Source organism: Stegostoma tigrinum, chromosome 32, assembly GCF_030684315.1.
Source record: "Stegostoma tigrinum isolate sSteTig4 chromosome 32, sSteTig4.hap1, whole genome shotgun sequence".
NCBI classification, from domain to species: domain Eukaryota; kingdom Metazoa; phylum Chordata; class Chondrichthyes; order Orectolobiformes; family Stegostomatidae; genus Stegostoma; species Stegostoma tigrinum.
Genome location: NC_081385.1, coordinates 11507938 through 11529161, shown reverse-complemented (window position 1 = coordinate 11529161; position 21224 = coordinate 11507938). Strand labels below are relative to the sequence as shown.

Sequence of the window (21224 nt, the reverse complement as noted above, 5' to 3'; positions counted from 1 at the left end):
TGAATCCAAAGGAATTACAGTATAGTTATCCCGGGCTTTATACTGAGACTACATCGAGAACACTGTGGAAAACTTTTGGTTACTTAAGGTAGAGAAGTGGGTTTATTCTCAATCTCTGTCTCTAATCAATTGTTTAACGCCATGAAATAAGGCAATGTTCAAACCTTGATAACAAGGTGTGGAGCTGGATAAACACAGGCCAAGCAGCATCTTAAGAGCACAAAAGCTGACGTTTCGGGCCTTGACCCTTTCTAGGCCTGAAACGTCAGCTTTTGTGCTCCTCTGATGCTGCCTGGCCTGCTGTGTTCATTGAGCCCCACACTTTATTATCTCGGATTCTCCAGCATCTGCTGTTCCCATTATGTCTGATCACAACATTCAATCCTTTCTGCTTTTACTTGTGATCATCCCATGTGCAGAGTCTTGCCAAGTACCTTCTGGAAGCTCATGTTGGTGGTTTTTAACAGCTCGCCCTATCCCATATGTCCATAATCTCCTCAGAGTAATGTTAATAAGAAATGACCTGGCCATTACAAATCCAAGCTGAGTCTCTGATCACCGTCTATTTGTCCAAATGCTCTGCCACTCCTCCTCTCAACCACCCCGCCATGAACTGGAGACACGCAAGTTTGCAGTCACTATTTCTGTGCACACAATCCCCCCTGGAAGGTTATGAAGGCGGTAATATATTGCCCATCCCTAATAGTGCTGGCATGTACAGTTAAAGTAGCTTAGCACTATTTTGAGAAGCACAGAAACATATTGCATCAGGAACTGGCAGTGAACCACAAACACAATATTGAGTCACGATGACAGAGGGGGAGGCCGTTCAGCCCATTGAGTTCATGCTAACTGTCTGCCAATGAATCCAGTCAGTCCCATCATTCGCTTACTACAAATTGGTTTCCCCAAACTGCTCCCCTTTAGCTTCCTTCTACTTCCACCACTGTTGTAGATAGTGAGTTCCGTTATCACTATCGTTATCATTATCCCTTCCTATGTGAAACGCTATTCCTCTCAATCTGTTGTGCATCTCTTGTTCAAAACCTTACATCTGTGACAACTAACCCCAGGTTAATGGCAATCAGAGTGAACAGAGTGAACTGCAAGTAGTTCTAAACTTTGATTTAACTTCATAGAGCCCTGATAATATTTTTTTGAGCTTTAGCAATGTTTTAAGTGATTTGTTCTAACGGTTTAGTCTGCATTTAGTTGAGTTGTGAATTCCCCCAATCTGATGTTTTCAGGTGAAACTGGGAAATAGGGAAGCACTTTGGTTTTTAGACAATGTGAAGTATCCACTAATGTTTACTGCAATCCTTTAAACATCTTGTAGATCTCAAATTAGTGAGCAGTGTAAATGTGCTTTTAAGTACCAGTTATTGTTGATAGTTAATCCCTTGTGCTTGCTCAAGAAACATTCCTCCATTTCAGATATTCCAGCTGTAAAAGCCCCGATGTCTTGTCTTCAACATAGACATCTGCTGAACAATTAGTTCTCTTGGTGCCAAGCGTTACAAATATACTGAATTACTTTTGAACATATTGAAACCTTCCCCAAATTAAATGTTGGGCTAGTAAATGATTTTTCTTTTATAAAATATGCAGGTAATTTGTGCTTTTAACTACTAAATCCTATACTTTAAGCCAGTATTTTGTCATGAGGCTGAATAACATAACATGCTTCATAGGGAAGTAATTTAGCTTTAGAATGACCAAGAATCTGGAGGTTATTTCAGCTTAAACACAAGTTGCGTGCTTTTATTAAACAGGCTGTGATTGTTGTGCTGAAATAAGTCCAAACCAAACAGACGACAAATTTTGAAACAAGACCACAAGTTGCTTGAAAAACTCAGCCGATGTGACAGCATCTGTGGGGAGAGAGAGAGAGAGAGAGAGAGAGAGAGAGAGAGAAAGAGAAACAGTTAACCTTGAGTTGAGTGGGCTACAGCAATTTTTTTTTCCCCTTTTTTTAGGGTGAGGGGAGGAATTAACCAATTTTGACCAAGAGTCTGACTATTAAGAGAACTGTTCAATCTGCATTCTAAAGCTGGAAACAGTTATCAGTCAAAGAACCAGATGGAGATCTTTCGTCAGACTAGGAGTATCAACGAAAAACATCAAGTAATTTTTCTCAACTGCAGACTCCTGTGTATTTTCCATTCTTTCTGCCTTCATTTTTGTTTCTTTTTCTCCCAAATTACTCGTATTTTTCAATAAAATCTTCACCCTGACTGATTTTTATTTTCTCTCTTCTTTCCCACTGATTTGCTGGAATTGTAAAACGGGCCACACATTCACAATGGCTGTATTTATGTTCTTAAATTCAAGCCAGAGAGCTATCAAATTATTCAATCTCGCGTGCATAAAGAGGGGAAAGAAGTCGTATATTTATTTTATGTATTAATGAGGTTAGCAAAGTAGATATCTCTTATCTAAGATATTGATTCATTGGAGGCAGTTCTGGGAAGGTTTATTCGGATTGTCCCTCTTGTGGAGGGATTGTGTTATGAGCAAAATTTAAACAGGTTTGGTTCTTGACTCATTAGAGTTCAGAAAAATGAGGGAAAATCTCATTGAATCATGCAGGATTCTTAAAAGGCTTGACAGGGTAAATGCTGAGAGGGTGTTACCCCTTGAGACAGTCTAGAGCATTGTCCCAGAGTTAAAGGGTTGCTACTTTAAGACTGAGAGCAGGAGGAATTTCTTCTCAGAGTTGCGTCTTTGCAAATCCTTGCTTCTGAGATCTGTGGGGACAAGCCCTTTGTGTATATTTCATGCTGAGATAGATACTTGATCAGTCAGGGAAACAACGTTACAGGGAAAATGCTGCAAAGTGGACGTGAGGAATGTCAGATCAGTACAATCCTATTGAATAGCAGAGCAGGCTTGAGGGGCTGAATGGCCTCCTCCTTTCTTATGGTTTTATTGCCACAGTTTTGCACCTTGTACAATTTAACTATTCGTTTTGAAAATAACCAATTGTTGGTTCAGAGCCTCAACTAGTTCTTCACAGACCTTCCACCCAGAAACAGCCCCTACCCTATTCCCATAAACCTGTATGTGCCATGACAAGTCCATCGAACCTGCACATCTTTGGACTGTGGGAGGAAACTGGACCATCCGGAGGAAACCCACGTGGGCACAAGGAGAATGTGCAAACACTGCACAGTCACCCAAGAGTGGAATCGAAGCGCCAGGGACCTTGGTATGAGGCAGCAGTACTAACCGATGAGCCAGTGTGTTGCTATGGTGCTATGGTTGCCACCATACGGTGAGTAGCTGATGTAACACAGATTTCAGAACAAAGCTGGCACTGTTTTGTGGGTCTGTGCAGCCCCTTATTACGCCATGCTGTGCACTTAACTCCATTGTTTCTAAATAGCGTGTGCCCATTTTTTTTTGTAATCCATCATTAGCTGACGTGCTGACGATTGGAAAGTAACATTTTGCAGCCCTTCTGGGAAGCAATGATATCAGTAGGATGCCGAAGCATCATCTGGCTCTTATGAAGAGGCTGTGTGGGGTCATGAGCACAGCTGGGACCAGTGGGTACGAGGATAGAACATATGGATGCACCTGTTAATGATGTAATATTCCTCAAAGAAGAGAAAATGAGCTTAGCCTCTGACAATAACAGTGTGACTTGATGTGATTTCTTTTGAAGTTTTATTGTGGCATTCACCCTCCTCCAACTTCTTGCAGAGGAATAATTAGGTAATCATTAAAACAGCTGGCCATCCGAGAGTCGAATTACAAATTCAGATGTTGTGAGCTGACTTGAAGAAGAAAATGGCTATTTCTGAACTTTTTCTCTTGAAATAAACTGTCAGTCTTTTCCGATTTAGTTATCTAAACCACATCCTATTTCCAAACACTGAAATTCCTCCCTTTAATTCTTGCAAAGGAAAGCTGGTTTCCAAGATAAATGTTTAATAACCTATCAAACTGTACATATTACAAGGTCTGGGATCTGAATACACACTGGTTTTATTCCTTTCTGATTGCTCACCCCCTCTTTGAGAGCGAGATAGTTTGTGGTGGACAGTCAATACGGTGACAACATTCTGCTGCTTCATCTAATCTTTATGTTCTTCAGACATTGTCTGGATATTGAGTGCTAGCAGGCTGAGTGGCTGCAGGGGGCGTCACATCCTCAGATTGCTTTAAAACCAAATCAAGGAAGAAAGACTTCCATTCACAAAGCTACTTTTTGTCATGCCTGAAAGCACTTTATACAGCCGGTGAAGTATTTGTAAAGTGTTGTTGCTATTTACCTTGGGAAGTGTGAGGCAGCAAAATCAGACACTGCAAGCTCCCACAACGAGCAATGTAAAAGTGACCAGACGCTGTGTTTCAGTGATGCTGTTTTACAGGTTAAGCATTGGCCTGGACACCAGGGAGAGCTGCGCTGCGCCTTCTCAAAAGCAGCGCTGTGGAATCTTCTCCCTCTACCTAAGAGGGCGGGGTGAGGTAATTCTCGAACACAAAATGGCACCTCCTGACAGTACAGCAATCCCTCAGTATGGCACTGGAATGCCAACCTGTAGTTCTGTGCTCACCTATTTGGAGAAGACTCCATGCCACAGGCAGTGTAGAGACCTATCAGTTTTGTGTTCGATGCATGGACTAGTTCAGGAATGATTGGTAAGGAAATGAAAGATGCAGTATGGTGCAAGAGGAAGCCTGTTTAGACTTGCTTTATCAAAGAGCTGTGAGGGATGCAAAGGCTGGATGTCATCCTCCTGTAAGACCATTTTTGTTTTCAAAAATTGTTCTCTGAGTCTTGGTGATATTTTGCAACACCTCTTGTCAGTACAGCCCAGAGATGGACTAAGAATCAACCACCTTGTATGGAACTGGTGGTCATATTCTGACCAGAATGCATTAGGTTGGGGTTATTGTTGTTATTTAACAAATCCACGTTCCCAGAGCCAAGCGATTAATCTCCTGAGTTTAAGATGTTGATAAGCCCACCACTGAGTCCAGAGGGAGGACAGTCCCTGGTAACGTGCAGCATTGTCTGAGAATCCCTACAAGTGCATGAAGGCTTTGTACGGAGGACCTCTGATGTAGTTTGGATTTGTGTAGCAATCCTAGCTTGTCCTGAACCTGTTTAGCAAGGATCACTGTTGCCATGCCAATGGAAAACCACAGATGGGACATTCCCAGTCAACCGATGGGAAGGGGAGGATGAGTTCTCTGCCTGAAGGACACTGGTGAGCCTTTGACAATCCAGCCATTTATCTCCCCATGTTAGCTGGGGTCACCTCACAAGTAACATCATGCCCTGCTGAGTACAATTTCACCACTTGCCCTAGTGGGATTTAATTTCATGACTCCTAAACAAAAACAGAAATTGCTGGGGAAAAATTCAGTTCTGGCAGCATTTGTGGAGAGTGTTATGAAAGAGTGGTTGACACTTCTCTGATAATTAAAACCAAAACGCCCAGAGAAGATCGCCTGGCTTCTTAATCTGGTAAATGAAAGAAATCCCCGATACTCACTACTTTGATCAACAAATAGTAATTTATTTATGTAACTCTAACTGTGAACAAATGTAACAGAACTACCAACAAACCAATCATTTCCCCCTTAACTGACTGTTCATCAATAAAACAAATTTGTAACGGTATGCTGTTCTTATAGATACAAGTGCTACTTACATAAACCAAGTTGACGTTTTTTAAAATAAAATTTAAAGCTTAATCTCAAAATTACAGCCAAAATAAGTCTTCCGGAATGTTGTTTGCCTTCTGTGCTATCCTCCAGTCAGGAACACTGTCCCCCATCAAATTCTTCTGTGAGGAATATTAGCTAAAAGTCCCATGGTACCTTTATTTAACTGGTGCATGCTCAGATCTTCGAGATTTCTGAGAGAGCCAGATTTTTCTCACTCTTTGGAGCTGACGGCTGTTGAGAGCTGTTCTCTAAACAGATGGCAGTTTGCTTTTATCCAACTTTCAACTGCTTTCTTCTTTTATCCCTTGATGACCTGTTAACTTCCTACAATAGGATTGGTCTGGTGTTACAACAATCAGATTTAAATTTAATTGGGCTGTGGCCTGGTTTAAATGAAGTCACTAAATTCAAACACATCTTGTCTTGGTAAAAATGCTGCTTTGCCTGCAAATAGAATGGCCTTATGATACAGTATTTCAATTTTAAGAAATCTCTGTGCGTGTGCTGCTGCCTGCAGAGATTTCTTTTAATCCAAGCCTAAAAAAACAGTTTTTAAAGGGACCACCCACTTCTTCCCCCTGCCACCCCCCCACAATATCATTTTATAAATAAATTCTAATGTCCTGCCTTCAAATCCACAAGTAGTATCCCGTCTTTGCAACATGAGAAAGCAGAGTTAACATTTTGGATCCAGTGACCCTCCTTTGGAACTGTTTATAGCTAGGAAATGGTTGGTATATCTGCTGAACATGCAGTGTTGGGCAGCGTGGTGGGGGGGGAGAGTAAACAATAGGTGGCGATGGAGTCCTGAGAGACGCAAAAGAAAATTGGTCAAAGACATCCGCCTAGGAGAATGAATAGATGCTAATGGGAACCATTAGTAGCTGACAATGGATCACTTGTGGTAGCGGCCCATGTGATGACAAGACCTGATATGTGGGCCTTCTCCCATGGGCATGTTTTCCCATGGCCTTACCCCAAACCCCACCACACCAAGCCTCGTCATCACATACACGGTGATGATCACAAACTTTTTCCGAGTTACAATCAGTTGTGAAGAAGAGTCTCTGGCCTGAAACATTAACACTGCTTTCTCTCCACAAATGCTGCTGAATTTTTCCAACAACTTCCATTTTTGTTTCTGACTTCCAGCATCCGTGGTTCTTTTGCTTTTTCTGAATTTCATGACTTTAGGGTTGCTGGTTGTAATAATTTCTAATCCCAACCTACTCAAAACTAGCTCACTCAACTCAAGCTAAAAACTGAAACACAACATTACTTTGGTTTGCCTAGCTTCTTACACCAAAGGGTACCACTAATGAGCCCTCAGTCTTGTTCTTCCCCACCACCCCCCCAACTGTCTCTAATAGAGAAATTTCATAGGTGTTTAATTGCCTACAGCATGAGGTTAGTGTTTGTTCTGAGGACATAGTTTTACGCAGCAGAGTGAAGAATGTTGTACAGTGACCTCAGCGTTAGATATCTCTAATTCTGAGGAATTAAGATTGACTAAATAGTGATTGACTCCTATTTGGTCATTAAAATAGTAATAGGTAGGTATAAATTTAAAGATGAAAACAGAAATCATGCAAAAGCACAAGTCTGTGATTTGTTTAAACTGAGTATGGGTAGGTTGTGAAATTTTCTCTGGCATTAAGTTCAGAAAGACTTCTAAATGAGACATGATGGAAAACGTGTTCTTTCTATTGGCAAGTAACAGTCATTTAGAAAAGATGTCCCAAATGATTGATTGATAGCTTGATGGATTGTATCAGTTTGTGCTTGTGTAGCTGACCCTTAGATCATGATACAACACCCTCCAAGACAGCACTGCAAGAGGCCCTTTGGCCTGCCGTTGTCTGGGCTAGCCCTCTGAGAGTGACTCCATGAATCCCACTTGCAAAGCTACAGTTTTTATTCGCACATAATTCTCCAATTCCCAAATAAAAACAAAGTGCTGGTGGAACTTGGCAGGTCTGGCGACAGCTGCGGGGAGAGAAACAGTTAGCATTTTGAGTCCATTGCGAGTCTTTTGTGGAACTATGATTATCGAAAAACCTAGTTGAAAGCCTGTTTTGAGCAGATTTCCTCGTTGGCTGGGCAGGATAGTCCAGATGGTCACCACTCACTGCATTGAGGTTTTCCCACATGTTGCCTGTGGTTCCTGGCCAGTCACTAAGTTGACATCGTTCAGCTCTTGATTCTTCCACCAATAGGGAAACAACTTCTGACAGACTGGTCTGTCCTGACACCCCTCAATCTAGCAGGCCTCCTCTAGTCATGTCTCTCCTCATGTTTCCAACATCTCTGAACTCTGTGAATGTAATACATAAAAATGCATCTTCTTTGTTTATTAGAAAAAAAATTCTTTGCTTACATTTGAATCCATTGGGTCTACTGAGCTCGGTTACAGCTTTGGGAAAATTCTTAAGTAGCCAATTAAGGATTGTACTTTTTAACAGGAAGACCGGGAAAGAGTTAAACTTGCAAACCTTTTCCAAAAAAGTGGAAGTACAAGGACAGGACTGCACAATGAGCTCAGAAGAGAAAAAGCTGAAAAGGTCACATAATAGAGTTTGGAACAGTAGCTTTTACATTTCTGATTAAATTACGCTCGTGCGCTTTTAAAGAAGGCTGAGGTTCAATGATAGGAATGTTGCATTTACTTCAAAGTCATTAATAACCAGAGCGGCATCTGCCAACACAAAGACCAAGGTTCTTAAAGTAAACTGACTCCCCAAAGAATGAGTCAGAACAACTGAAATGATTTACAAATGAGAACTCTATCATTTTTCAGAGAAGACAGTTTGGCAGTAATAGTTTGTTACCAGATTTCCTTTTGGGTATCTATCTGAACACTGCTCCAGTAATAGATTGTAATCAAAATTTGCACATTCTACCCATCGTCCCTGTAAGGAAATGTCTTTCCAACCCTTCCCCCATTCACTTCTTAATTTGTTTTTCCTTTCTATTTGATTTAAATTTGTGTGCTCCAGTCCTAGTGATCAGCAGCATCAACCTATCACTGTATTTTATCTTAATTGTTCAAGATCTTGAGAATTGATGGGTTTCAGTCACAAAAAGCTAAACGTCTTTGCTTTTACATGTTGTGTGCAAGTATGAACCAAGAATGCCTTGAACTGTTGCCATACTTGCAGTGGAGGTGCAGCTTTAAGATAGTGTTCCTTCCTTTAACGCTGGCAGGGCAAATGAATATTTGGTCACGTCGCCTCAAGGAGCCAATTTTTGTTATGAAAGGAGATAGAAGCTCTCTAAATGCTGTTGCACAACATATGGAAAGGCTATGGAAGCTCAGCCATTGGGTATTTTCATGACATAGATTTGATAGATTGTGAAATATTATAAGGACAACTCAGGGAAATGGCGTCGAACTAGACGATCGTCCGTGATCTAGAATGGTGGAGTAGTTTTAAAGGGCTGCCTGGCATAGCCCTGTCTTCCAGTAAGTTGGAATCTGTCCACTTCCACGTGACAAATCATAGAGCTGCTACTAGACAGCAATAGGGCATTCAGCCCTTTAGTCCATGCTGGCTGCCTTTAGAGCAATCCAGTCAACCCTATTTACTTGCTATATTGCCATAGCCTTGTAAGTTTTTATTCTCCTCAAATGTCTATCCAATTTCCTTTTGTAATCATTGCCCTTGAGAGTGGTGGAAAAAGGGAAAAGTTCAGACCTATCGTTTTCGATCCAATTTTTTGGAATTTTCAGTAATTCCATTGACATTTCTTAATTCAATTTGACTTGACATGAGGACAGATATTTGTTTTCTTTTGTTGGGGTTTCCTTGCTATAATTAGGCAAAACGGTAAAACTCGCAAGTTCTAAATTTCTAAGTAAACAGGGAGACAGTGGCATTGTGGTAATGTCGCTGAATTTGTAATTGAACTCCAAGCTTAATGTTCCGGGTTAAATCCATCCATGGCAGATGGTAATATTTTAATTCAGTACAGTCACAAATTAAAACCTAGTCTGATCATGACCTCCTAACATTAACACTACAACTCCCTCTGGTTCACTGTTGTCCTTTAGTGAAGGAAATCTGCCTCTTTTACCTGCTCTGGCCCACACGTAACTCCAGACCCACAGCAATGTGGGGTTGACTCTCAGCTGCCCTGTGAAATGGCTGGTTAGTTCTAGTGCCATTAGGAATAGGCGATCAACTGGCCTTGCTAATGATACCCATGTCCCATGCAAGAGGGAACAAGCTTTCGTGGGCAAGAGATCAAAGCAACTTTTGGTTTTCTTCCTCGGTTGAGTTGCCCAACCAGTTGCCTCTTTGGAATTCTCTGACTGTTCATATGTGCACAAGAATTTCTCGAACGTTTCAGGCTAATTTAAAACAAATTCTCCTCCGATCATCTTGACTTGTCTAAGGTGTATTTTGCTTTGGGGGGAGGTACTGGTCTAAATATTAGAAACGAAAAAGAAATTGCATAGACAAGTTGGACTGAAGGGTCTATGACTCTGACTCAGTAGAATCTCTTAAAGATTTTAAGAGATTCCTCGGCTGTTTTGAATGAGGTTTTCGTCTTGGCGTTGTGAAGTTGTTACTTTTAATTACAAGGTAAATCCCTGTATTTGGACAATTGTTTCTACTGAATCTGTAGTTTTTTTTCTCACTCCTATTTTAATGACATCATGCATTAGTGTGATGGAGCATCTTTGTGTGGATGTGCAGTATTATTCTCTTGGGTGAGGATGGCCTCTTCACTTCCCAATCTTAAACACACTTTACTTTCTCCAGTTTCTTGTAATTCTCTCACTCTCGCTCTCTCACATATGTAGGAACATAAGAGCACAAGTAGGTCATTCAGCACCTCAAACCTATTCAACAAATCAATGGCTAATCTGATACCTAATCCAATGTACTTCCCTTTGCCCATATCCCTTAATGTCTTTTGCTTGACAACGTTTATCTATCTCTGGTTTAAAATTAACAAGTGATCCTGCATCCAGTGCCTTTTATGAAAGAGAGTTCCATACTTGCACTACCACTTCTGTGTAGACGTTCTTCCTAACCTCTCTCCTCAATTTAATTCTCAATTTATTTCCCCCTAGTTCTAGAATTTCCAACCAAAAGAAAGGGAAAGAGTTTCTCACACCTGTTTGTTTCCTGTTTAAAATCTTCAATATATTAGTCTGATTATCCCTTAACCCTCTAACTGTTAGAAACTAGGCCCGATTTGTGTAATCTCTCCTCATAACAGCTGAAGTCCAGGTATCGTTCTCCTAAGTTTACATTGTACTCCCTCCAAAGCCGATATATCTTTCCTAAGGTGTAGTGCTCCATTCTGAGGTCTTGGCTTCCTTTGTCTGAAGCAGTAGCCAGTCCAGCGAGCTTTCTGTTTCAATCCTTGTCAGCTGTCAAGATCAAAAAGAACCATGAATGCAGCTGTATACTTTTTTTTAGTTGTAACTGAGTTTTGTCCAGATCATTTGCACATACCACCCATGTTGTCCAGGTCATTTGCATATTCTAATGTAGAAAAATGCATTTGTGGCTATTAACAAATTTCGAAAGCCGCTGAGCTTGTGCCTGCTCTATGACAAGTGGTACTTCAGCTGCACCTATTTACAATGTAGACTTATATTACCTGTATTTTCGTAATGTGCAATTTTTTTGATTACCTCTCCTAGCCAGACAAATAGCAGCATGGAAGCTAATAGTGATTGTTGTAATGATCAACAGACTTGACTCAGGGCTCCCTTCTGGTACACAGCTGTCAAACACTAACATTTAGACACAAAGTATATTTACAGAACATTGAAGCTAAATGCAGATAAGCTGCTTGGTAAAATCATGCTTTCTCACAGTTGCTCCTAATGTATATGTTCTTCTAAGATGGGCTGTATCTCGGTGACAAAAGCTTAAAGGGTGTTTAATAGTGCCAGCTGATGTTCTTACCGAACAAGTCAGATCCCAGATTGAAACCTTCCTTAATAGATCATGTTTTGTTTTTATTTCGTGAAGTGGTCATTCATTGAAAAACAAATCTAATTCTGTATATTTGGTTTTGACAATAAAGCAGAAGTGTATTGCTCAAAAGAATAGGGGAAAATAAATAAACTAAGCTAATTATAAATAATGCAATGTGAAAGCTTTCAAATTGCACAGTAAAATACAATTCCATTCATTCTCAGCACCAGTATTTTACAAATGCCAGAGGGAGGTCCCTTCTCCATTATATCATAGGTTTGAATTACCTACTTCTTTCAAATCATGATCTTGAGAGATTGATATTCTTTTTCTTCATCTGTCACAAATTGAGCTTAGATTTTCTTGGTTTCAAAAAAACCCCTTCAGGGTACAACTCAAACTTCTGATCTGGAACTTGCAGACTAAATCCTTACACTGAACTATCTACTTCCTAAATATTCTAAAATAGTTCCTTTCTCTGGGAACTTTCATCAGGGCTTCTGCAAACTGATCACAAAAGGTATTCAAAGCTATGTGACTTTCCATGAAGCCATGGAAAATAATAAAGAACCTTTATTCCTCTAAACAGTAATATTTATTTTGTCCAATCACACAAGACTCTCAGTGCAAACAAATTCACCTTTATTGCTTCAGGGTCTCTTCCTTCCTCTTCCAACGCCACCCCCCCTTCTCTCGTGCTCAAGAACCGTGGCCACAGAAAGCTTGACAAGTAAATCAAGAAACACTTCTGTATGCACACACTGAAACCCACATGTCACTAGTTCAAAGTCCAAGCTCATTGTGATTTATTTTAATCACACACCTTTTATAGGTGATAGTACAGTGATAAGGACCCTGAACAGGAAAGCTGGAGCCTTGAGCTAAAGAGGAATTTAAATTCAATTTATTAGTTAATCTGGAGTCAAATACTCATGAATCATGGTCATGAAAATGACCAGATTGTCTCAGAACCCATCTGGTTCGCCGTTGCCTTCCAGGGAGGGAGTCTGCCATCCTTATCATATATGGATTCTGTATGAATCCAGGCCCCAGCAATGTGGTTGACTGTCAATTTCCCTCTGAAATTGTCCAGCACAACATGACTTTCCTCAAGGGCTATTAGGAATGGCCAAATGCTCATCAGTCAAGAGCAGATCTGAAGGAAATACTGGTTATAGGGCAGTTGTTGGCAGGATCAATATGACTACTGCTAGAAAACGTTACACCACATAAAAGTCTATTGGCTCGTGTGTTTTGCCCCCTGAAGCATTCTGATACCCACAAACAATTGGCTAATACTATTGCTGCAATACATACCTGCAAATTACAAGTATCGTTTAATGTACAAAACTGGTAAAATAATGTTTATTATAGTCTTTCTCTCCGATTTCTTGGAATTGAAGTGAAATAGTCTGCTTCCTGGACCTTTTACCAGAAAATCTTAGTGGCGAGAGAATGTTTAAAACAGTGAAATGATTGGCTGTTCTAGAATCTTTCCAAAGTATATCTTTAAAGCCTCTCTCCTGTGCTTCCCTCATGCAGGCTGCATTACAGCATGGAGTGATGTCTGGTCGGCGGGGTTTTGGGAGTATTTTCGTGGTGGCCAGTGGAAATGGAGGCCAGTATGAGGACAACTGCAACTACGATGGTTATGCCAACTCTATCTACACAGTCACCATTGGTAAGTGATAGAATGAGGGTTCATCTAGTCAGAAGGGGGGTATTGAATTAAAAAGGATTAATGACAAACAACATTTCCTAACTTCGGCATTATGACATTTTGCTGGCTTATCTCTACAAACTGATTTCTTTTTTATATATTCATTGGTGGGACATGGGTGTCATTGGCTGGTCAGCATTTATTGCCTGTCACTAGTTGCCCTTGGGAAGGTGGTGGTGAGGTGCTTTCTTGAACCACTGTGGCCCACGGGGTTGACCTGCATACCCTTAGGGAGGGAATTCCAGGATTTTGTCCCAGTGACAGTGAAGGAATGGCATAAAGTCAGGAAGTGGAGTGGTTTGGAGGGGAACGCCGTTACCTGCATCTGTAGCCCCTGCCCTTGCCCTTTTAGATGGAATGGTCATGGGTTGCGATGATGCTGTCGAAGGATCTTTGGTGAATTTCTGCAGTGTTTCTTGTTAACAGTACACACTGTGGCTACTATCTGCTGTGTGGCTTAAGCAAAACTGATAGCTGAGATGTTTGTCCAGCCCCTGCATTTCTAGATTGTGTTGCTCGCAATATTGTCTCACTGTATGATTTATGTATTTATGCAACTCTAAGGAAAGGTCACTGAGCTCAAAACATGAACTCTGCTTTGTCTCCACGGATGCTGACAGAGCTGCTGAATTTTCCCAACAGTTTCTGTTCTTGTGTGATATATATAATGTCAACTGCTGATCCTTTCTGTTTAAAGGGCAAATTGAAAGTTTATATCAATGTTCAAAGGCAGCACTTGTATATGTTCAGAATGTCGCGTTTTGGACTTGTTTTGCTACAAGTCCCTGAACAGAGCATTAAGCCTCAAAAAACCCCTCTCACATTGTATCCTAAAGGAAGTGGGAAGTTCCACGAAATTATTTTTAAATTTCTGATTTAGTAGATAATCCAGCAGAACTCCAGAGAACTGCTGTACAGAACTCAATCTGAACAATTACATTGTTTGATGACATTTCTGGGACCTGACTGAATTTGGACAATGGTGCAGTCTAGGATTTTGCCTGTCTGCCAAACTCATGACGCGAATATAGATAGACTGGGGAGTTGGGCAGATAAATGGCAGATGGAATTCAATCCGGGCAAATGCGAGGTGATGCATTTTGGAAGATCAAATTCAAGGGTGAACTATACAGTAAATGGAAAAGTCCTCAGGAAAATTGATGAACAGAGAGATCTGGGTGTTCAGGTCCATTGTTCCCTGAAGGTGACAACGCAGGTCAATAGGGTGGTCAAGAAGGCATATGGCATGCTTTCCTTTATTGGGCGGGGTATTGAGTACAAGAGTTGGCAGGTCATGTTGCAGTTGTATAGGGCTTTGGTTTGGCCACATTTGGAGTACTGTGTACAGTTCTGGTCGCCACATTACCAAAAGGATGTGGATGCTTTGGAGAAGGTGCAGAGGATGTTTACCAGGATGTTGCCTGGTATAGAGGGTGCTAGCTATGAAGAGAAGTTGAGTAGATTAGGATTATTTTCATGAGAAAGACGGAGATTGAGGGGGGACCTAATTGAGGTCTACAAAATCATGACTGGTATAGACCTGGTGGATAGCAAAAAGCTGTTTCCCAGAGTGGGGGACTCAATTACTAGGGGTCATGAGTTCAAAGTGAAAGGAGGAAAGTTTAAGGGAGATATGCATGGAAAGTTCTTTACACAGAGGGTGGTGGGTGCCTGAAACGCATTGCCAGCAGAGGTGGTAGACGCAGACACGTTAGTGTCTTTTAAGATATTTTTGGACAGGTACATGGACGGGCAGGGAGCAAATGGACACAGACCGTTAGAAAATAGATGACAGGTTAGACAGAGGATCTTGATTGGCGCAGGCTTGTAGGGCCGAAGGGCCTGTTCCTGTGCTGTAGGTTTCTTTGTTTCTTTGAGAGTCTTCACTCCTGGAGGTATTTCTCTTCTATCCCTAAAGGAGCTCATCAGGCCAAATAATATTTGATCCATTCCCTATTATTACTCGAATGGAGAGCACAGATGATTCTTGGCTTTTGTGCTTCCTTAAAGATGTGGAATTTGTTGTGGAGAGTGTGACCACCTCTGCTTTGGATTTGAACAAGATATGTCAGAAGGTTTTGTTAATGCTGATTTGACTAGGAATTGTGAGAGATCATAGAGCCGTAGTGATAGAGTTGTGCAGCACAGACACAGACCCTTTGGTCTGACTTGGTAATGCCAACCAGATATCCTAAATTAATCTCGTCCCATTTGCCAGCTTTTGGACCATATCCCTCTAAACCCTTCCTATTCACATACCCATCCAGATGCCTTTTAAACGTTGTAATTGTACCAACCTCCATCACCCCCTCTAGCAGCTCATTCTATACTCTCACTGTACGCTCCAGGAAAAATTTGCCCCTTGGGTCTGTTTTAAATCTTTCCCCTCCCACCTGTAAACCTATGCCTTCTGTTTTTGGACTCCCTCAGCCTTGGCTATTCCCCTATCCATGCCCCTCGTGATTTTATAAACCTCTGAGGTCACCCCTCAGCCTCCGACACTCCAGGGAAAATAGCCCCAGCCTATTCAGCCTCTCCCTGTAGCTCAAAGTAGATTATGTTCTGTGCTGACAACAAAGACACAGTGTGAGAAGACAAGCAGATTGAACTTGGCCTTTCAACAAAAAGAATCGACAGACATTGCCTAAATTGTGCAGAGTCTTGGTCTTCCTACTTTAGAGAGAGTGTTATTGCCTTAGAGGGAGTGCCCAAATGTTCACTATGCTGATACTGGGGATGGTATGAGTGTCATATGAGGAGAGATTCGTTTAACTGGAACTGTATTCACCAGTGTTTAGAAGGATGATAGGGAATCTGATTGAAATGTATAAAATTCCAACAGGCAGGGTGTTTTACCCCTGCGTGGGGAGCATAGAACTAGAAGTCATGGTCTCAGGATACAGAGTGGGCCATTTAGGACTGAGACAAGGAATTTTTTTTCACTTCAAGTGTGGGCAACCTGTGGAATTTATGGCTGAGGAGACTGGGTCACTGAATCTGCTGAAGGTAGAGATCGATAACATCTTAGTTACTACAGGCCTCAAGGCGTAAGGAGAGAAAGTGTGACTATGCTATTGAGACAAAGAATTGGCCGTGATCATATTGAATGACCAAGCAGGCTCAAGGGCCGAATGGCCTATTCCTGCTGCTAGTTTCTACGACACACCGAATGTTGGCCTTTACTTCCAAGTGTTTTGAAATATGAAAATGAGGACCCGCTATTTCATCGCCTTTGTCAAGGCATCATCTGAAATTCAGCAACAGAAATTGGTGGAGAAGCTCAGCAGGTCTGGCAGCATCAGTGAAAGAAAAGGAATCAGAATTAATGTTTCAGGTTAGGTGACCCTTCTTCAGAACACTGGACCCAAAACGTTAACTGTGATGTTTTTCTCGTCACCGCTGCTGCGGACCTGCTGTGCTTTTTCAGCAAATTCTGTTTTTATTGCTGATTTACAGCATCCACAGTTCTTTTTCAGATTTTTATCTGAAATACAGTGTTTAGTTTTGGCCGTTTCACCTTAAGGCAAGTACGTTGGCCTTTGGAGGGGATTCTGCACAGGCTACTCAAATAGACCAGAGCTCAAAGTGTTGGAGTTAGAATTAGCTTTATTGTCGCATGTACACACACGAGTACAGTGAGAAGCTTACAAGTTGCCACTTATGGCTCCATCTTCGGTACCAAGGTACAGATTCTTTGTGGGGGCGGGGGGATAAAATGAGAAAACTAAAGAATTAAAAAGCCCAGCAATAAATAAGATAGAGAAGTACAGAGTAACAGTCTTTCCAAACCAGACTGTGCCAGGTTCACCTTGAGGTCAGAAGTCTGTCAGCTTTCACCCTGGACTTCGCTGATATTGCCTGAGGACAGGAGGCAAAAAGAAAAAAGCAAATAGAGATGGGGGTGGGGGGGAGAAAAGAAGAAAAGAAATGTGCGGAGCTCCTACTCAAGAATCCTACTCTGCCACCAGAGATAGTCGGAATTGCCAATGTTGGAGGATCTGAGATAACAAGGTGTAGAGCTGGAGGAACACAGCAGGCCAGGCAGCATCAGAGGAGCAGGAAAGCTGATGTTTTGGTTCTGGATCCTTCAGAAAATGGCGGGGGGAAGGGGACTCTAATAAGTAGAGAGGAGGAGGTGATGGAACGTGGATAGAGGAGCAGATAGGTGGAGAGAAGATGGATGAAAACCAAGTAAAGGTGAGTGTAGGTGAGGAGTTTGGAGGGGGGTTGGTCAGTTGGGACAGAGGGTGGGTAGGTGGGAGGGAAGACTGATCAAGTAGGAGGGGATGAGACTAGTAGGTAGGAAGTTGGGGTGCGGGTTGGTCAGTGAGGTGGGAGAAAAGATGGACAGGTCAAGGAGGTGGGGACGAGATGGGATGGTCTTGGGGTGAATTGGGACTGGGGAGATTTTGAAACTTAAGTCCATATTGAGACCACTGGGCTGCAGTATTCCCAAGCGAAATATGAAGTGCCACCATCTTGGGAAACTGTTAGATTTTAACCAGATCAAGGGGAGGTCTAATCATGGAAGACTTTTTGGTTACTCACCTCAAGTAGAGAAGTGGTGAGTCCCGATCCCCTATTTTGAAAAAATGAAATTCCTGAACAGTAAAAGACCCAGCAGTTATCAGAGGATGCCTTGCTAACGCAAGGCCATTCAATTATGCTTGGAAGATTGAGTTAAAGGCCCTTTTTGTCATAAAAGACACACCAGAAGATTTGCATGGGGGAGCAGGGAGAAGCCAAGTGGAGCTGACGAGTGTAAACACACGACTACATTTGGATATGTTCAGGGAAAAGGCTACAATTCCTCCGCCACAGGACAGGTCAGCTCTTTGGACTCATTTGTACCTTCTGTATAGAAACTTGTAACAGGGGGCTGGTGTGTGGACAATAATACCTACTTGGAGTGGACTTGCTGACTGATTACTGAAAGCTATTCCAGTGTAATTACAATATGTATTTTAATTAAAGTTACATTTCTGTGGACTTTTTACTTGGTTATTATTTATTGCTTTATGCTTTGGAAAAAAAGCGCTGTCAAATGATTAACCCTAATCTTATCTCCCTTGAAAATGGTGCACTATATAAATGATGTCTGATCATTCAAAATTATATAAATCAGGTGCTTGTCTAATCTATCTTTTATAGCTTTCTGCCTGAGTTAAGTGAAAGTGGAATGTAGAATTATTTAGCAGAGATCTTTACATTCGTTTGTACTGAAATCCTTCCCAAATTTTCATTTGAAAATGGCAAAATCTCTAGTCTGTCCTCCGTTTATAATTCGTTTTAAGATCAAATGGCATTTTTATTATTTCTCCCAATCTGTATTCTAACTGTGGGATGTCAGTCCTTTTTGAGTATGCTAGTCGAGTTGCCTATAAATCAAATTCACTTCTAGACCTTTTCCTTTATTATTAAGTAAATATTTAAACACCATGAAGTATCCTCTGAGAACAACTCATAGTGAAAACAATGGTTATTTTTAACTTTTGGCATGTTAGACTTTAGTGTCAAAGTACCATGGAGTAATGTGCTGAGTAGTTGAGCCTTTTTTGTTTTACAACTGCGTGATTGATAAACCTTCCACTAACTGAGGTAAAGAGTAAATCTGTAAGGAGTGAACTGCTCATTCTCTTTATTCAGCTTGCTCAGTTAACTGTGAGGAAAATGGGCCTTTCAGCTCATTGATTTTTGGCATCTAGGCCAGCTATTGAAGAAAGCCAATACTGATGCTTGAAACTTGAAATTGAACATAGAAAAAAATAGGAAATAGCAGTAAGCCTTTGGGCCCTTTGGAGTAAGCTTGTGCTTTCTCACACCAGACCTTTTGATTCCTGTAGCCCTTAGAGCTATATTTAACTCTCCTGTGAAATATTCAATATATTGGCCTCAACTACTTTCTGTGGTTTTTGAATTCCACAGACTCGCCACACTCTGGATAAGACATTGCTCCTCATCTTAGTCTGGTATCCTTGGGCTGTGACCCCTGGTTCTGGACTTGCTGGCCATTGGGAACATCCTTCCTGCAATTACCCTGTCTAGTTCTGTTTGAATTCTCTAGGCTTCTATGAGATCCCCATTAATTCTTGTTGAATATAAGCCTATCTGATCAAGTCTCTCATCACATGTCAGTCCTGCCATCCCAGGAATCTGTGTGGTAAACCTCTTTGCACTGAACCAGAACAACCAGATTTTCTGAAGAAGGGTCCAGACCTGAAACGTCAGCTTTCCTGCTGCTCTGATGCTGCTTGCCCAGCTGTGTTCATCCAGCTCTACATCTCGTTATCACTTATCCTTCCTCAGATGATTTGTTTATCGAATAGTGGAGCAGGCTCAAGGGTCCAAATTGGAATTGGAAAAGGCCATTTCTTTGATCTAATGGCCTTTTAAGGAAACCACGTGCAAATTCTGCTAGCATTGCACATACAGCAGGGGAGATTAATACTTCAAGTAGGAACAATTGCGGAATCACATCCAAAACATTAGTTTATCTGTCTTGTTCTCTCCTTCTCCCTCTTCATCCTGGGTGCTCGCTGAACAGCATACCTGCGCAGTTTCCCATTTTAATTTAAAATCTCAACCCTACTTTGGTGCTGTAGGGAAGGACAGTTTGCCTTGCATGTTTTCAAGGGTAACACTATCCTGTACATTGTAGGAAAGAGACCTTGAATGTTAACATGGGGCAGGTTCGCAACATCAGCATTTTTGTTTTATTGCTTCACATTTGCTGTTACCAGTCTCCTAATGATGGAGTTAAATCAGCAGGAAGGCTGCAGTATTGGAAAGATAAACATAACTTGTGCCAACACCCTCTCCCTGCCACCCTTCAGCCCAGTATAGTGTGTAGAAGCATCTGTGTGTGTGTGTGGTTGATCACAGTTTGATCCCCAGGACTGATCTGTGCACTGAGCTAATTGATCTCCTTTTTTACATTGTTGTGGGGGAGAAGTGAACGAGGCCAAGATTCCTCCTGGATCAAAAAGGGGTAATAATCATCGGATCATGGCTCTGAAAATACGGCTGCCCTCAGCTCGGTGTCAGCATGGCATTGTTGAACTCCTGCCCTCGCTCCCTATGTTGATGATGGCTAATTGCTGTGGGGTGGTCCGATTAGGAAAGTAGATTTTAAGTCTTGTTCTGATCAAATATTTATCTTCTTACTGTAGGAAATACTTTTGAATCTATTTAGCATCTTTATTGTGGTAAAACGGGCCAAGGGGCTTCACAGGATCATTATCAAAATGAGGTCTGACATTAAGCTGCAAACACCCACATTAGCAAAGGGGGCCAAAACCTTGGTGAAAGATGTATTTTTAAGGAGCGACTTAAAGCTAGGAGGTGAAGTTTAAGAGGAGAATTTCTGGGCCTAGGACCTGGGCATAGCCATCTGGGTGGTGCAGCTATCGAAATCGCCAGTGCTAATTGCCAGTGGCACGGTGGCTCAGTGGTTGGCACTGTTGCCTCAGAGCGCCAGGGGCCCGGGTTTGATTCCAACCTTAGGTGATTGTCAGTGTGAAGTTTAGACATTCTCCCCAGTGACCTGGGTGCTTAAGTTTCCTCCAATAGTCCAAGATGTACAGGTTAGCTGCATTGGCCATGCTGAATTGCCTATTAATGTGCAGGCCAGGTAAATTAGACGTAGGGAATGCAGGGTTAGAGGGATAGGAAATGCAGGATGGTGGGGTGGGTGGTGGGCAAAATGGCCTCTTTTACACTGTAGGGATTCTATAAATAATGAGGCCGGAAGAGCAGAGATGCGCGAGGATAGGGCTAAAGGAAATGATAGCACTGGGGAAATTACACATCGTCTTTAACTGGACACAAGTATACTGTATCATGAGAGCTTACACTTGTCCAGCAACAATTATATTTGTAGCTTT

At 41.7% G+C, this 21224-nt stretch overlaps 1 protein-coding gene across 2 annotated transcripts in view; it reads left to right on the top strand.

Moving 5' to 3' along the window:
* The window catches only part of pcsk7 (proprotein convertase subtilisin/kexin type 7), a 214694-nt gene that overhangs the window by 49419 nt on the left and 144051 nt on the right, over positions 1–21224 (top strand). For both annotated transcript variants that reach the window (XM_048562113.2, XM_048562114.2), the window contains exon 7: positions 13164–13302. In XM_048562113.2, the coding sequence (XP_048418070.2) occupies positions 13164–13302 (139 nt within the window). The remainder of the gene's footprint in view (positions 1–13163; positions 13303–21224) is intronic.